We start from the raw sequence: 18,514 nt of genomic DNA on the forward strand, positions 1-18,514 counted from the left end.
CTCTCTTTCTCGGACGGCTCCCATAGACTCCCATAGGCGTCTATAGAGCCTCCTGTGTTCTGCGGTTCTAAGATAGGATAAGACCTATCTTTTACTGCACAAGGAAATTTCAGGCGTTGAAATAACACGCACATGTCCTTATTTTGCAGTGTGTTTTTTTTTTGGGCGCGTCAAAAAAAACATCCGTCTGAAGGACATTGGTTCTAATGGACGTGATTTTTTGACGCGCCTTCTTAGCGTCAAAATGACACTTGTGTGAACACGTAACGTGCTAATAAGGCAGGATCCATCTACTGATAAGGGGTCCGAATACTTTTGGGAGGATAGCATACCTCAAGCTTAGATATTTCTGGTTAGACTTTTTGTAACAACTTGACAGAACACCGACCAAAAAATGTTGTCACACACATAATGAGGCCATTTTGGTCAGAACCCAATTTCCCCAATGAGGTTTTTGCCCTGAGAATAGACAAAACCTTTTACCCTTGAGGGCATTCTACCCTCATCCAAGATGGCGCCGGCGTCCTCCAGGCTCCACCCGCCTTCTAAGCGCAGTCATCACTCTCCCCGGCGGTGTCGCCTGGTGATGACGTGAGGTGTTTGGTGAGACGCTCAGTTCGGGGCTACTGGCCGCCGCGGCAGGGGATGGCGGACGCGGCGGCTATCAGTGGAGAAGAGAAGGAGGAGGATGGAGGGAAGAAGACGACGAGCGGCGCTGCGGGCCCAGCCGAGACACTGGGCTTCTATGAGAGGAGCGACAACCCGCGGCCGGAGGGGAAGAAGCGCGACCTGTCAGGTGACCGGGGGGAATGGACGGGCGGCTGACAGATGGGGGGGGATGACTGACACCTGGAGGGGGGTTAACCCTCTACTGCCCGGCAGTGTAACAGCCGCTGTTGTCCTCCAAGGGAGTGGCGGTTGCACCTGCCAGCCTGTGCCCGGAGCTGCCAGCCTGTGCCCGGGGGCCTCATTGACCGCACCACAGCCAGCAGCAGCTTGTGTGCAGCTCTAGGTGTGAGTGGAGTCAGACCTGTTATTCCCATAGGTAACCTTGTATAACTAGTGCCTCCCCAGCTGAGCTGTGCCCACGGTGGGTGAGGTGCCCACTCGGGGCACAAGAGCTGGCAGTTGGCGGGGTTCTGTCACAGCTGCCTGCTCTTGTAACCATAAGCAGCAGCTGGCACCCCCAATATAGTAGCAGGCCGTAAGAGGTGGCAGCGCAGCCCTGGCATGGGGGCACGGGAAATGCCCAGTCCATGCCACTTTATTTTTTTTTCTCACTACATCATTACACATTAAAAAATAAAATAAAACCTCGGCGCGCGCCACGTAGGAGCGCAAGCGTGTCTGCACGCACCTCAGCGCTGTTTTTGCGGGCTGAACAATATTTTTTGCACCCGTATCGCAGTAATTCGCCGTACCTCGCGCCCCAGAAGGCGGCCCGAAACACACCGACAGGAACGGCTGGTGACCTCCAGATGTGTTCTTTTTCCCAGTTCTGCAACGTTTCGCGCATCTCCTTGCGCACATTTATGCCCCCTCATTGACTTCTATCGGCACCTTAGGTGCGCAATTGTGCAGAAAAATAGTGTTTTTGTTTTTCTTTTTCCATGGGTTCTATTTTTTTCGGATGTGGATTTCAAATCCTCGTGCAAAACAATCTGAGTGGCGTGCAGAGTGCGGTGCTTCCTGCCGCTGACTGTAACGGGACGCGGGCGGCCGCAGACTCTGTCCCACGGGGCCGGCTGCTCTTAGGCCGTGTTCACACCCGACAGACTTGCTGCAGTTATTCCGTGCAGAAAATGTGCACCAAATCTGCGGTTACTATTGCGCCCGTGCGGCATGCTTTGGTGCCTGTATTGTAGTGGCCACGCTCCGCTGGTATAGCCGGCGCGCTGCACATCCCAATGTCTGCAGCAGATTTTCACTGCAGCTGGTAGACGAAATTGTGACAATCCCCTCTGCGCTGCTGCAGATGCTGCCAATTCTGCCTGTTGAAAATCTTGTGCAAATCCGCCTTGTGTGAACATGGCGCTAGAGATCCCCCGGACACAAGTAACATATGTACACTGGCATGACTTTAGTGGTGTATATACCCGGATGGCGCCCATATGACCAAGGTTATGGGACGCTCTAATTCTAGAAACAGCGCCCCTCTCGTCCGTGGGCTATGCCTGGTATTGTAGCCCAGTGTAACGGGTCCTGTAGAGGCCGGTATACAACCTGTCCTCGGTGCTGAGGGGGAGAGTCGACTTTTTGTTTCCTCTGGAGGGTCCAAGGTGCCGCCTCTGATTCTGAGAGCAGTCGGGGTAAATAGACCTGCGGCTCCGATATCAAATCTGCGCCGGTTTGTACTGCAGACGTCTCCCTTTGTTACACATTTGGAGAATTCCTCAGCAATTCCCATGCAGCACATGCAAAATTTCCGCTGTGTAAAATAGATCCCCGTGTGCAGATACCGGGCTGTATACGATACCCCACATACCGCACATGTATGATATGCCATGACATCACAGATGGCGGCCGTGCTTGGCTCTTGGATGGAAGGCGCCTCTCTCGTCTTAACATATAGACCCTGGAGGCAGCATAATGTGGGACCCTCCTCTATGATGTCTGTATGGACACGGGCCGTCTTCATTCTGGACTGATGAAACCAGTGCAGATACATCTTTGAGACCGGTCTCTCTTTATTTCAGGGGTGATAAACCCCTTTTTTCCCCAAAGATCTGAACTTGAGACGAATCTACGCGGCTGGATATTCTCCTGGGGCGACTTGCATGGCACAGAATACGGATACCCTGTCCGTGTTCAGTGCGATCTGTGGGCCACCGCACGTTTGCATGTACTATTCTGATGAGAGACTCGCACAAAGATAGGGCATGCTGGGATTGTTCCATCTCCCAGCACCGCTGCAAGAAAAGAATCAGCCCATCACAAACTATGGGGTCTATTATCGCTCACATAAAGATGGCCGCAGACCACCTGACACACCCTGGGCATTAGTACGGATCATTGGTCTACATGCCGGCCAGTCAGATCAGCATGTAGTGTCTTTGGCCTGAGGAAGGACCCTGCGTTGGTTCTAAAGCTCACTATAACATCATGTGTTTTTGTTAGCCATTAAAAGCTATCATATCTACAAGGTTACTTGGTTTCTCTTGCTGGGATCAATCACACTTGAGACTACTGACTGATAAATACTAATGCACAGTGTGCTTCAGGTTATCAGAGAAGCAATGTGGCCATCTTTGCTTGTCCAGGACCAGAGGGCCACCGTGGTCATCCTCATTACTGGAAAAACAGGTACGTGGGGTGACCGGCCAGGCTCACAGCTGGAATCCGCTGCGGGTCTCCCACCCCAATGCGAAATCTGTCGAGCCTGGCCTAAGGACGGGTAGAGGGGGATAAAGACCTCGCGTGACCTAGACTCTATGCTTCTCATAATACATCCCAGAATTGTGTTTCCTTTTTTTTTTTGCTTTTGCATCACACTGTTGACTCATGTTCAGTCTGTGATTTATTAGTATACCCAAACTACTATGATACAGGGTTGTATTGTAAGCAGTTTCGTAACACACATCAGAATAAGGCTGCCTATCCACAGGCATAGCGGTATCCTGCGGCAGTTCTCCGCCGGAGGAGCCACCGCCCGGGAGCAGGACCCGTCAGACAGATCTCCGCGGTCAGCCTTATCTGATAGGCTGACTGCGGAGAACCACAGCAAATCGCAGCTTTGCCAGCCACGAGCGGAGAATCGCAATGATTCTCTGCTCGTGGACAGGGGGGAAGCGCTCTCCATAGCAACACTAATGGAGAGCTTGAACTGTTATGGCATCCTGGGCGCTCCGTAGTTTATAATGCAGGCCTGTAGCTTGCGCTATAATATCCTCTTATTCCTACCGATGTGTCGCCATTGATTGTCTGCAGAGGCCGTTGCATTATTCCAGATGATGACTCTCATGAGGTCGCAGCCTTCACTTTGACACCTATATACAGTCCGCCGTGATTCATGTGCTGCTGGACACGCGCCCGCGAGTATTATTACTCAGCGCCACTTCTCAGCGCTTTAATGAATGGCGTTACTAAATAAGCTGCAAGAGGTGACATTGAACTCTTTCCACTATTTGCCAAGAACGTGATAGTAATGCGTAATAACTTGTAGTCTTACTGCAAAACAATGATAATGAGATGGAGCGACGGCGAACAGAGGATCGCACTACCGTTAGTACAAGGTGCCTAAAGCGGTCAATAGGACCCGTCGGCTCCTGACCGCTCTGTGTTAGGAAATATTTGCATTCCCTGTATAGATGCAATGCTAAAGCATCTTTTCTTCTAACGCTGCATTATGTTGTCCCTCTGTTATTCCTCCTGGAAATTTGTGAATAGGGCAATGTAAAAACACTCCCACAACTGGTAACGCTCAGCTATCAATTTTCGTAAAACCTCTTTGGAAAAAAAACTATTTTCTGCCGTCATTACTTATTTTTAATTTTTCCGTCGACCTAGTTGTGCGAGCGCTCGTTTTTTTGCAGGACATCGTGTAGTATTGTGTTGGTACCATATCGGGGTACTTTTTTTTTTTTTTTTTAACGTTTTCTCTTTGAGACGGGGTGACCAAAAAAAAAACCTGCAGTTCTGACTTTTTTTTTTTCTTCTGACAATGCCAGCGTTCCTTTTAAAGATGAGTTATCATACTCGCTAAGGGCAATTACTCGAGCGAGCATTGCCCTTAGCAAGTACCTGCCCGCTCGGAGGAAAAAGATTCGGGTGCCGGCGGGGAGTTGCGGGGGGGAGGAGGGACGGAGGGGAGATCTCTCTCCCCCCTGCTCACTCCCGCAACTCACCGCTTACCCGCGCTGGCACCCAAGTAATTCCCCTTAGCGAGTATGCTCGCTCTACTTACTTTGGTAGATCTGACTTTTAAGGCTGGGTTCACACGGGGCGGATTTGCCGCGGAACTTCCATCTGGAATTTTGCCGCGGCAAATTTGCCTGCGGTCGCTAACCCCGGGATTGGCCCGGCCGCAGCATGTTCATTTTTTACTTCTTCCTCTGCTGCCGCGCTCTCCTCTATGGGAGCGCCGGCCGCAGCGGAAGAGCAAGCGGCCAGGCCGCTTCAAAACCCACGGGTTTTGAAGCAGCGCTTCTCCTGGTGGAAATCTCGCGTTTTTTTCGCTGCGGCCAAACCATGAGATTTCCGCTGGGAATCCGCCTCGTGTGAACCCAGCCTTACAGATACAGCAAAATCAAAGGTTTTGTTTTTTTACTTATTAGAGATGGGAAGTGTTTATTATTTTTTTTTTTACTTATTAGCTTTTATTCTACTTATTAATAAAACCTTTTTTAACAATTTTTTTTTTTTTTTTTTTTTTTAAGTCTTAAACTTTCGATTAAACAGTATAATGTAATCCCATAGTATTACATTATACTCTGATGTGACAGGCAGTCTATCAAGCCACCCCATGGGCATGGCTTCAGTCTCCTGCTGCCATCCCTACCAAATAGTACCCTGCAGTCTTATCAGAGGAGAAAGGGGTTGTGCCATTGGAGAACTGGCAGAGGCGTTTAGCACTCACACTGATAGCGGCCTTTAATCAAGGTTGTTGCAGCCAACACCCGCATTGTATGGAGCAGGATTGACCCCTGACCTCTAGTACAGAACTGTATGTCATGCAGTGTTAAATACTCCTCATCCCTAATTAACTGCTTGACTAGGAAAATTTCCCTTCTGGAGGAGCAAAATTTAAAAAAATAAATAAATTCCGGCCCATTGACTCTTATGTCTTTTTTTTCTTTTGGTTGATTTAACTGTATATAACGTTACATGAGACCTTGCTCTTTCTCGGCAGAGCTGTAGTTTCACCTTCCATGCACTCTTTTGTATTTCAGACCTGTCGTTATTTAGGTTCATCGGTGCAGAGCTCACCCGGGGATATTTCCTGGAACATAATGAGGCGAAGTACAAGGAGAGGCGAGAGCGGGTATATACCTGCTTACGGATACCCCGAGAGCTGGAGAAGGTTAGTGATGGCTTTCATACGATATTCCAATCACTATTCCGGTCTGTGGTTCTAGATGACCCGCATGCGAACAAAGGATTGGACACGTTGGGCTGCTCCCATACACTTCAGATGGGTGGCCGACTTTCCTCTTATGTATTTGGCCATTTTACCCGCATTCACACTTTAGGTCAGTATTTGGCATCTGGATTTGTAAGCCAATATCAGGAGTGGGCTGAAAATATAGAAGAGGTGCAATACTGTCCATCGTAGCTTTTTCCTCTATCTTCTCCTCCTAATACGCAAGTGTGAATGAGGCGTGATCGATCAGATGCTGCCCTCGGACCAGGCAGAAATATTTGCCTCACCGGGACAGTTTAAAGAAATATTACAGTTTCAGCAAATTTGTTATTCACTCTTCTAAAACCATTATGCCGTGGGCAACCTTTATTTGTTGAAACCAGACTTTACCCTTAAATCATGCTTTCTGTCTTGAATCATGACCATGGGATTACAAAGATGGTGTTATCTTCTGTACATATAAAACCTAATTTGACCATTCTGTATGTGCATGTAATTGGAGGGGTATCTGGGCTGGTAGCTGTTGTGTTAAGGCCCTTTTACACGCAACGCTCATCGCTCTAAATTTATTCAAATGGCCGAAAATAAGCGATAGTGGTTACATGTAAATGCGGGCATTGTGCAGTGTTTGAACAATGGATTTTCGCTTCGCATAAAATCCAGCGTTCAGTAGCTGAAAGACTGAGCACATACATCCCATTTGAATGCATTTCACTCATCTTTCAAAAGACTGCATGATACGCAGTGTACTTGTATTTTGCTTAGCATACATAATAAGTACACTGTGTACTCTGCCAGGAGGAGAACAATACACACTGCTGGCAGATGTTTACACGACTCAGCGTGTGTTTAAACATATGCTCAGCAAACAACCCCTGGAGGAAAAAGATTATGATTAAAGGTCATTTTAAATGCAAATGAAGATGATTAAAGTGTTAAATGCCATTAAATCCATTAATACTTTATGCAAGTAAATCACTAAATCTTGCCATTGAAAGATCATCTTTGCAGGTAAAAGGACCTTTAAAGTGACCCTGCAGTTAGGAGCTCCAAATGGACGTGTTGGTCGGTACGTGCAGGGGGGGATTACCTGCGATTTCTTGTCCTTGGCTGCCTTTTAGATCAGCTCTCTTAGGACCGAGCTGTGATATGCAACTATAGTTTCCTACAGAGCCTGATCTGAGGTAGTCTTTGCATCTGTAGCTAAACAGTAGTCACAGATCACAGCTCTGTCTTACTAGATCTGAGCTTTAATGATGGTTGGTTGCCATCTGTCGTGTGTCCGTGGCGCCGTCATCCCTACGATAACGCTGCTTTTAGTTTTTGATAAACCTATATTGGACTTGTAATGGATGTCATTATTTCAGCGTCAGCCCAAACTACGTGACACCAGATTAATGTCTGACTTTGTGATTGAAAAATAATAAAAGCAGGATGGTCCTATCCAAGGTCATATAGCTGCTAAGAAAAAAAATCATACGTTTTTTGAGAGCCTCTGATTGTATTGAGAAAATGTACAGAATAATGTAACTCCAGACACAAATAAAAATATCCCTGTTTCTGAGTTCTCACATGCAGTTTGCCATATGGAAGATGTTTATTGAAGGGTTCCTTACTAATTCTTTGGTTCCCAAAATAGGGCCTTACATCTCACTGCTTCCATCGTCCCTCTGTACCAGTCAGATTAAGTTGCTACTAGTTTTCACACCATAGAAGTACAGAACTTCTAAACCATGTGTAAGGCCCTGGAAGGGCTCGGACTGTGCTGAACTGTGACAAAACTGTGTGTAGGGCCCTGGAAGGGTTTGGACTGTGACACAACTGTGTTTAAGGACCGGAAGGGCTCGGACTCTGCTGAACTGTGGCGCAACTGTATGTAAGGCCCTGGAAAGGCTTGCACTGTGGTGCAACTGTGTGTAAGGCCCTGGAAGGGCTCGGACTCTGCTGAACTGTGGCGCAACTGTGTGTAAGGCCCGGGAAGGGCTCGGACAGTGCTGAACTGTGGCGCAACTGTGTGTAAGGCCCTGGAAGGGCTTGGACTGTGCTGAACTGTGGCGCAACTGTGTGTAAGGCCCCGGAAGGGCTCGGACTGTGCTGAACTGTGGCGCAACTGTGTGTAAGGCCCCGGAAGGGCTCGGACTGTGCTGAACTGTGGCGCAACTGTGTGTAAGGCCCTGGAAGGGCTCGGACTTTGCTGAACTGTGGCGCAACTGTGTGTAAGGCCCCGGAAGGGCTCGGACTGTGCTGAACTGTGGTGCAACTGTGTGTAAGGCCCGGAAGAGCTCGGACTGTGCTGCACTGTGGTGCAACTGTGTGTAAGGCCCCGGAAGGGCTCGGACTGTGCTGAACTGTGGTGCAACTGTGTCTAAGGCCCCGGAAGAGCTCGGACTGTGGTGCAACTGTGTCTAAGGCCCCGGAAGGGCTCGGACTGTGGTGCAACTGTGTCTAAGGCCCCGGAAGGGCTCGGACTGTGGTGCAGCCGTGTGTGTAAGGCCCCGGAAGGGCTCGGACTGTGGTGCAGCCGTGTGTGTAAGGCCCCGGAAGGGCTCGGACTGTGGTGCAGCCGTGTGTGTAAGGCCCCGGAAGGGCTCGGACTGTGGTGCAGCCGTGTGTGTAAGGCCCCGGAAGGGCTCGGACTGTGGTGCAGCCGTGTGTGTAAGGCCCCGGAAGGGCTCGGACTGTGGTGCAGCCGTGTGTGTAAGGCCCCGGAAGGGCTCGGACTGTGGTGCAGCCGTGTGTGTAAGGCCCCGGAAGGGCTCGGACTGTGGTGCAGCCGTGTGTGTAAGGCCCCGGAAGGGCTCGGACTGTGGTGCAGCCGTGTGTGTAAGGCCCCGGAAGGGCTCGGACTGTGGTGCAGCCGTGTGTGTAAGGCCCCGGAAGGGCTCGGACTGTGGTGCAGCCGTGTGTGTAAGGCCCCGGAAGGGCTCGGACTGTGGTGCAGCCGTGTGTGTAAGGCCCCGGAAGGGCTCGGACTGTGGTGCAGCCGTGTGTGTAAGGCCCCGGAAGGGCTCGGACTGTGGTGCAGCCGTGTGTGTAAGGCCCCGGAAGGGCTCGGACTGTGGTGCAGCCGTGTGTGTAAGGCCCCGGAAGGGCTCGGACTGTGGTGCAGCCGTGTGTGTAAGGCCCCGGAAGGGCTCGGACTGTGGTGCAGCCGTGTGTGTAAGGCCCCGGAAGGGCTCGGACTGTGGTGCAGCCGTGTGTGTAAGGCCCCGGAAGGGCTCGGACTGTGGTGCAGCCGTGTGTGTAAGGCCCCGGAAGGGCTCGGACTGTGGTGCAGCCGTGTGTGTAAGGCCCCGGAAGGGCTCGGACTGTGGTGCAGCCGTGTGTGTAAGGCCCCGGAAGGGCTCGGACTGTGGTGCAGCCGTGTGTGTAAGGCCCCGGAAGGGCTCGGACTGTGGTGCAGCCGTGTGTGTAAGGCCCCGGAAGGGCTCGGACTGTGGTGCAGCCGTGTGTGTAAGGCCCCGGAAGGGCTCGGACTGTGGTGCAGCCGTGTGTGTAAGGCCCCGGAAGGGCTCGGACTGTGGTGCAGCCGTGTGTGTAAGGCCCCGGAAGGGCTCGGACTGTGGTGCAGCCGTGTGTGTAAGGCCCCGGAAGGGCTCGGACTGTGGTGCAGCCGTGTGTGTAAGGCCCCGGAAGGGCTCGGACTGTGGTGCAGCCGTGTGTGTAAGGCCCCGGAAGGGCTCGGACTGTGGTGCAGCCGTGTGTGTAAGGCCCCGGAAGGGCTCGGACTGTGGTGCAGCCGTGTGTGTAAGGCCCCGGAAGGGCTCGGACTGTGGTGCAGCCGTGTGTGTAAGGCCCCGGAAGGGCTCGGACTGTGGTGCAGCCGTGTGTGTAAGGCCCCGGAAGGGCTCGGACTGTGGTGCAGCCGTGTGTGTAAGGCCCCGGAAGGGCTCGGACTGTGGTGCAGCCGTGTGTGTAAGGCCCCGGAAGGGCTCGGACTGTGGTGCAGCCGTGTGTGTAAGGCCCCGGAAGGGCTCGGACTGTGGTGCAGCCGTGTGTGTAAGGCCCCGGAAGGGCTCGGACTGTGGTGCAGCCGTGTGTGTAAGGCCCCGGAAGGGCTCGGACTGTGGTGCAGCCGTGTGTGTAAGGCCCCGGAAGGGCTCGGACTGTGGTGCAGCCGTGTGTGTAAGGCCCCGGAAGGGCTCGGACTGTGCTGCAGCCGTGTGTGTAAGGCCCCGGAAGGGCTCGGACTGTGGCGAACTGTGGCGCAACTGTGTGTAACCGGGGACTAGACTGAGAAGTACAGTGACTACAAAATTCAACCTGACTTCTACTGGAAATTAAAAGGGTGCTATTATCACCATTGAGACCCATAAACTAAACTACATTATGTGTGCACACCACCCGTATAGTGAATGGGAGATGTGCGTGCAGAGAGTCAGGATGCTGGTGCTCGCTGACTTCATGGAGACACAGCTCTGGAATAGGGTGCTCGCTGAGTATGAATCACACTTCCCTGGAGTAACTTCCCCGTTCCTCACCTTTTTTGAGCCCACAGGGTAGTTTTTGGGACTCAAAGGTGATGAAAGTGTTCCTTTATAAACCAGCAACAGATGTGTCTTGCGGTGTAAGGGCCCTTTTTTCAGAGGTGCTGGAAGGTACACCGCTATGGTGCTATGAGCTTGCTCAGCTACACACCCAGGAAAGGACAATGTCGCCTACTTCGAGCGACTGATTCAGTGCCAGCTTGGACCTGTTCCGCCCTGCTCCGTGCCCGTTATCTCTAGGTGTGGCATTTCTCTTGTTCAGCAACCCTTCTAGACCATTTATGTACACTCAACTCATCGTCGCCTTCTCTGCATCAGTCATAACTATGTCTAAGGTCCCGGTAGGGCTGTAGTGCTTGGTGTAGTGTCTGCAGTTCATGGGCCCTTGATCAAATTCACACAGGTCTAGTTAAGGGGGTGCTTATTTTGTAGTAGCAGACAACTTCCTTGCAAATGGATTGGCAGCCTTTTAAAACATGGTCCCATCAAGTTTGCTGTAACTCAAGGGGAGTGTTGAATGGGGGGGACCAAGTCCATGCTGGCTTATGCCCTAAAACCTTCTTTGAAGGCACTTGTGGCACATATTTTATTGCTATGCTATTATTTATTAGTCACCATAAGCCTACTTTTAGTACTGTCTGATTTGGGGATCCCACGGGCATTCAAGTTGCATACGTGTGCGATCTCTCTTTAATATTGGAACCGCATGTAATTTGCATCAGATTTCTATCAGTTTTTCACAAACCTTTTTTTTTTCCACAAACACAGTCCGTTTTCCACTAACCTACATTGCACTTGCTGTGTGACTACCCCAGAATACAGCCATTTACTGCTAATACCGGGTGTAAATGGGGAAAAAACCACAAATAGATTCATTCAAGATAGTAACTCGGAGTATTGGCAAAGTTCCTCCAACTGTTTGGGTGATGTGCACTATGGGATGTGTGTTCCTTTAAGACTATCACACTGCGGTGTAGAAGTGACATCCTTGGCAGATAGTGTTACCACAGTGACAAGTGACGTCGGAGGCAGCCGAGGAAGGGAGGATCTCTTCTGCGTATATTCACACACTTGTGTTATCTCTCTACAGCACATGGACTCATGGATAGAAAGGGGCATCTAATAGCCCAAAAACAAGCACCATCACCAAACTTCACTGTGTATGTTTATTGCACAACATTTACAATCCAAGTAGATAACGGAGCGCACCAGTAAGTCCGGCTACTGGGCTAAAGGGCACAAAATATTGGCTAATGAGGTGCATCAAGTTCTAAGGTCTAATTTAAAAAAAAAAAAAAAAAAAACTTCTTACCCCACAAAGATGAAGGCTTTGTCACTTCTTTACATAATCTCCCTCTCGATGGACACATTTTTCACAATATCAACATCGTGATTGCGTGCCTGCCGCTGAGAACACTACTTTACGGGTCTGCTTTGCCACACTGATGCAAAAGCACCACACCTGGGAAACCTGTGACCACCGAGAACGTCCTCCACCCAAGTCTCATCCATGACCATTAATGAAGGTACCATTCCTGCTGTCATTACGTGTCAAGATTGTCCCATGAGCAGCCTTGTGTTGTCAGTCAACATTCGTGGCACCCACGTGGAGGAAGCTTTCCACCTCTTCAGGTCTTCACGAAGCAGGGTGTGCACAGATCCTGCAGACTGCTGACTTTGCGACAATCTGTTCCACAGTAAATCCATATAACGCCTTGCTACGCTCACACTATCCGGTTGTCGGACCAGTTGGTGTGTGGCCGAGAGTTTTTTGGTCCATTCTTTGATGTTTGGCCTTCTTTGAGCTGTTGCACCCATGACGCACATCTTTCATTTACTGGTGCCTTCGCCGCATGTTTTGCTTAACTGATGAATGTCGATGGGTGTCGTTCCACGCAAGTGAAGATAAATCAGACCATTACATTCTGTTCTTTGAATGTGAATGTTGACATTTTAAGTATTGAAAACTTTTTTTTTACTCCAACTGCTATCACATGGGTTTTGTGCACTGGACAATGCCACCATCGATGAGCACCTCAAGGAGAACAAGGGAATAACTCCTTACCAGCATGGAAGGGTCGCTCATGTCGGACGAATCTGATCAGCTTGTACGATGAAGTAAGCTCTAAGCTGGACCTGGGAGAGTCTATTGATCTCGTATATCTGGACTTCTCTAAAGCCTTTGACACTGTGCCACATAATAGGCTAATATACAAAATGAGGCAGCTCGGATTGGGTGAATATGTGTGTACGTGGGTAAAAAATTGGCTCAACGATAGAAAGCAGAGGGTGGTAATAAATGGCTCATGCTCTGATTGGGCCACAGTCGCTAGCGGGGTGCCACAGGGTTCAGTATTAGGCCCCATTCTGTTCAATATATTTATCAACGACCTGGTAGAGGGGCTGCACAGTAAAATATCAATATTTGCAGATAACACAAAATTATACAATATAATTAATGCAATGGAGGACAATGTACGGCTACAAACGGACCTGGATAAGCTGGGGGCTTGGGCAGAAAAATGGCAAATGAAGTTCAATGTTGAAAAATGTAAGGTTATGCACATGGGCAGCAAGAATGGATGTCACCAATATACACTTAATGGGGTACCGCTAGGGAAAAGTGAGATGGAAAAAGACCTGGGGGTACTAGTGGATTGTAGACTAAACTGGAGCAACCAATGCCAGTCAGCTGCTGCAAAGGCAAATAAAGTCTTGGGATGCATTAAAAGAGGTATAGGGGCGAAGGACGAGAACATTATCCTTCCACTATATAAGGCACTTGTCAGGCCTCACATGGAATACTGCGTACAGTTCTGGACACTGGTGCTCAGGAAAGATGTCACAGTGCTTGAGGGGATTCAAAGAAGGGCAACTAAATTAATACATGGAATGAAGGGACTGGAATACCCAGAGAGGCTATCCAAATTGGGATTATTTACTCTAGAAAAGAGAAGGTTAAGAGGCGACCAAATAACCATGTATAAGTACATGAGGGGACAATACAAGGATCTCTCCCAGGATCTGTTTATACCCAGGACGGTAACAAGAGGGCATCCGCTACGTTTAGAGGAAAGTAGGTTTCATCACCAAAATAGAAACGGTTTCTTTACTGTAAGAGCAGTTAGACTGTGGAACTCTCTGCCTGAGGACGTGGTGATGGCAAAATCCATAGAGGAGTTTAAAAGGGGACTTGATGTCTTTCTGGAGAGGAAGGATATTACAGGATATAAATCTAAGGTTATTTGTTAATCTGGGTATACAGGCAGGTAGGAACTATTAGGGGTTGATCCAGGGAACAGTCTGACTGCCATTACGGAGTCGGGAAGGAATTTTTTCCCAAAAGGGCTAATTGGCTTCTGCTCTTGGGATTTTTTTTGCCTTCCTCTGGATCAACAAAACAGGAGGCTAAACAGGCTGGACTAGATGGACATTGTCTTCATTCAGCCTTACGAACTATGTTACTATGTTACCATCGGTCTCACTTGTCCCAGAAGAATGCCCGCCTCTTCTAAAATTTGCCCATTCTTCTATCTGCTCCTCTTCCCAAGAAACACACACACTTTAAAAAAGAGCCAACACAGTCTTTTTTTGCCCCTAAAAGCCCCTGTTTTGTCATAGTTCTGATTTAATTTTCGGATGAAGTGGCATCGGGGGACATTTGAAGGAGCCAAGTCACTTGTAAAGTAACAGACTAGTGGGGCAGAAGCCCCTCAGTGTAATGTTACCTGGCGGAGGGCCATGCTTGTGGTTGGAGCTTGGAGACTCCCTCGACACAACTGCTTGTTCCTTCCTCGGTCTGCAGCATCCTCCAGGCTGTCACTGAGGTGTCTCTTGGTAGCATCGATTATATCTATAATCTGATTAGTGCTGGGAGATTAGGATATCCCTTCAGCAAGCAGCCAGATAACGGTAATCCTGTCATCTACCATTCCCTTTACTCTAAAGGAGGCCATACATATTCAATAGCTGCCTGCTGAACAAGACCGCTTATCCTACGTACATATGGCGCTCAGCTCAACCAAGCGTGCGCAAGTTCTCATTGGGGTGATCTGAATAAACTGCTGCCAGACCCCTCCGGTATAGACTTAGCATATCTCCTTTGGGAACAAAGCATAGGGCATGTTGAAATGAAGCATGCTCGATCCTTTTTTTTTTTTTCCACAACGGTGGTTGAACATTTAAAGCGACCTACTGGTTTTAGAACCAAATTCTATCCCGGAAACACAGGGTGGAGTGCGGATATTATATGTCCTCTTTAGGCAGCCAAGATGGCCTCCACTGTGTTTGGGCTACCTAATCATCCATAGTGCACTGGAAGTGTTAAGTCCTGGCCAATCACAGAGTAGTAGATAGTGCAATCAGAAAATCGTGGAGGCTAGCTTGGCCACCTAAAATGGTCCCTGGAACGTGGAACCAAACGACAGCCAATACCAACTACAGGTTATATACCCCTTCCATCCTCAGTGAATGGGCCCAAAAACATGAGATATTGGGGTGACGCACGCTGCACTACCCCAAGCCAAAAGTGCGGGTGATTGGCAAATGAGTTGCATGGACCGCCTCTTGATTTCCACCATACGTTTTGTGACTGTGTGATGATTATTAAAGGGGTTTTCATTACAAATGCTATTGATGATCTGTCCTTAGGATAGGTCATCAGTAGTTGGTCAGCTGGGGTCTGCCTTTTGAGACCCTGGCTGATCAGCTTTTTCTCTGGCCACTCAGGACCCCGGCTGATTTATCTATTGATGACCTATGCTCAGGATAAAACATCAATAATAAGTGCGAAAGCCACTGTATATGTTTTGCAGGTTCTTCGGTTGTGGTTGGTGGTGGTTGTGTGTTTTTTTTTTTGTTGTTGTTTTGTGTGTGGGGCTTTCTAACTTCTTTTGGTGTTACTAATTCATAAGACTTCTCTGGTACTGGTGTATCTTGTCTCCACCAGAAGAATGGGTGGAGACAAAATGCACACCCACAACCAACGCCCACAACTTGATTGGCTGGGCAGGAGAATGGGTGCCAATCCTCTTGCCTCGTGTCATTCACCCTTCCACCACTCTCCCTTATCCCCTTCCCATCTCCTGCGCTGTCAGTCTCCTCGCTGTCGTCACATATTGCAGCCATTCTGCAAGGCTGGTTGGCGAGGAGACTGACAGCAGCTGACCGACTGCGCCGGAGCAGGGAGGGGAGAAAGCAGCGCTGGGGCCAGTGACAGGTGAGGGGATAGAAGTCTATAAGCGGCGGACACAAGAAAAGTCACTTACAGGGTCGCCAGTAGCGAGAGCGCACATGGCACCCCGGCGGAGGGAGAGTGACAGGGTTGGCAGCAGCGGAGATGGAATGTCGCAGCTGGGGAGATAATGGGCACCCATCCTCCTACCAAGCCAATCAACTTGTGGGTGTTTGTTGTGGGCGTGCAGTTGGTCTCCACCCATTCTTCTGGTGGAGACAAGATACATCAGTACCAACTTCTCCCGTATCTGTGGTTTGATTCATGTCAGTGCAATTTTATGCCATCAATTTATAGGAGCGTATACATGATTTAGAAATGGCCCACTCTGTTTACATGGGCCCTAGTTGGCCCCCAATTTCAATAGAAAAAGTTATACAGGACAGTTGCTCACTGCAGGATCTGTAACATTAGAGAAGAGGCCACATGTGTTACATCCACTCTCCTACAAAAGATAAACAAGAGGTGTAGTGCAGCAGCAGGTGAGCGGTCAGCACCCCCTCATGACATCAAATTCAGGACATATTTTTTATCTGTCCCATTCAAAAACTGCAATTCTTGTACAGGTCAGTGGCTTCCAGCCTCTTCTACAGAATTGTGGTTGCTATGCTTGAACCTTTATCTCCTGTTTTGGTGCGTTTTCTTGTTACATACTGTAAAATAATTGTGTTATGTCTACATTTGTGACTTGGTTAAAGGTGTCGTCTTATCGGAGCCAACTCATTTCAGAATGCTTCTGCCTGGTGACCCATTCCTGGCCATCCCCGCCCTCCCCCAACAAACGGCTGATTTTGCCAGGGGAAGCCATGGTCAGCCAGGCATTCTCCTGACCGCTTCTGCAAGAACGGGAGTGGCTCTTTTTTTGTTTTTCTGTCTTAGAGGAGGGTCCCTAATGGAGCCCCCTATATGCATGGCATACGGGCCTGAAAATGAAAAGTACGCCCAACACACAGAGCTAATTCTTTTGCCGTCCTGCACATTCAGCCCTCTCGTGGTCTACGGGGTTTGAATTACTCTCGCCGATATATATATATTTTTTAACCCATGCTACTCAGAATTCTGCCCAGCCCCCCATCTGCCGTCATTTCTTTTCCTTTTAACGTCCTAGAGAAGTATTGTGAGTGGCTTTTAGTTTTTTTTTCCCCCTCCTTTTCAAATGCTGCAGATCTCATGTTTCCATCAAAAACCCCTTGAGCAGGTGTTGTAGAGAGGGCACGTGACCCTCTGTCAGCGAAGTGCTGTTCTACAAGAGGGCAGCGCCATCTGAACTGTAATTTTAGAAAGCCGTAATCTTGGCACAGATCATAGCGAGCGCAGACTGCTAAATGTGGCAGTAAGATTTCCCAGGAGGAGATGTGATGACTGACTGTCTGGCGACCACTGCAGAGAATTGCAGCATTTCATGCTGAAAATCTGAAGTAAGAGGCTCTAGAGCAGCCTGGCAGGAGGGTGGCACGCTGTGCTGGGTCTGCATGCCTGGCTTAATCGCCAGGCATTCAGTCAACGTGCAGCATTTGGCCGAACCGGCACAACATGATTTGTTCTTACATTTGATAGCCTTACCTTAACAGTGTTTCCCAACCTGTTCAGCCTTGGGGCACCATTACGAAAAAGGGCACGTGGCTAGGTGTGTAGTCTATCGAAACATATCATTTTACCCCCTATTTCAGTAACCCCTATAGTAATAGTACCCCATCTCTGTTGGCCCCAGTAGTAATAGTGCCTCCCTCGCCTCGTATGCTCCTATAGTACCTTAGATGCCCTTGAAGGGCCCCAACTTCAGTTTGTGGTGTCACTGCCACCCCCTCCCACAATATGTGGCTTCACTATACTCCTCCCCACCCCTATCCCAAACACGCAGCTCCACTGCCCTCCATAGTGTAATATAGATATGCTATACACATTGGATGCAGTTGTAGTATGGCACTGGATTACAGAGAGATCTATCTATCATTAGAGAAACTAGGAATGGTCTTATCCTATAAGGCCTCATGCCCACGGCCGTGTCTGACTCCACCAGCGAAATATCGCAGCAGAGTCCGACTCGGCGCACCACAAAGACCCCATACTCTCCTCTCTGGATCTGCTGCACGAGTCCCGTCCGGTGCGCATGCGCAGTGCATAATGCATCGGCGGTAATGCGTAATCACACAATACTTCCGCTGTGCTCACAGCAGAAGTATTGCATGATGGATGGCTTCCATTGACTACAATGGAGGCGGGCTGTTCGTTTTTCTCGGCAATTAGGACATACCGCAATTTCTTTCACGCTGTAGAATTCCGCAGCATGAACATTGGAAAGGCAGAAACCTATTAGGTTCAACAGAACCTAATAGTCGCGGGATACCGCTGCGTGAAACGTGGCAGAGATCTGCCCGTGGGTATTAGTCCTTAAAGGGGTTGTCCCGCGCCGAAACGGGTTTTTTTTTTTCAATAGCCCCCCCCCCGGTTCGGTGCGAGACAAACCCGATGCAGGGGTTTAAAAAAAAAAAACAGATAGTACTTACCCGAATCCCCGCGCTCCGGTGACTTCTTACTTGCCTTGCAAAGATGGCCGCCGGGATCTTCACCCACGGTGGACCGCAGGTCTTCTCCCATGGTGCACCGTGGGCTCTGTGCGTTCCATTGCCGATTCCAGCCTCCTGATTGGCGGCAATCGGCACATGTGACGAGGCGGAGCTACGAGGAGCAGCTCTCCGGCACGAGCGGCCCCAT

The 18,514-nt window shown here is 49.6% G+C and overlaps 1 protein-coding gene across 1 annotated transcript in view; it reads left to right on the plus strand.

The window, feature by feature from the left end:
• Positions 1–565: 565 nt before the first annotated feature.
• TAPT1 (transmembrane anterior posterior transformation 1) overlaps positions 566–18,514 on the plus strand; it is a 42,887-nt gene continuing 24,938 nt past the window's right edge. The window contains exons 1-2 of the mRNA XM_066573256.1: positions 566–796; positions 5,889–6,019. Coding sequence (XP_066429353.1) covers positions 646–796; positions 5,889–6,019 — 282 coding nt within the window. The 5' untranslated portion in view covers positions 566–645. The remainder of the gene's footprint in view (positions 797–5,888; positions 6,020–18,514) is intronic.

The sequence above is a fragment of the Eleutherodactylus coqui genome, chromosome 7 (assembly GCF_035609145.1).
Source record: "Eleutherodactylus coqui strain aEleCoq1 chromosome 7, aEleCoq1.hap1, whole genome shotgun sequence".
Taxonomy (NCBI): domain Eukaryota; kingdom Metazoa; phylum Chordata; class Amphibia; order Anura; family Eleutherodactylidae; genus Eleutherodactylus; species Eleutherodactylus coqui.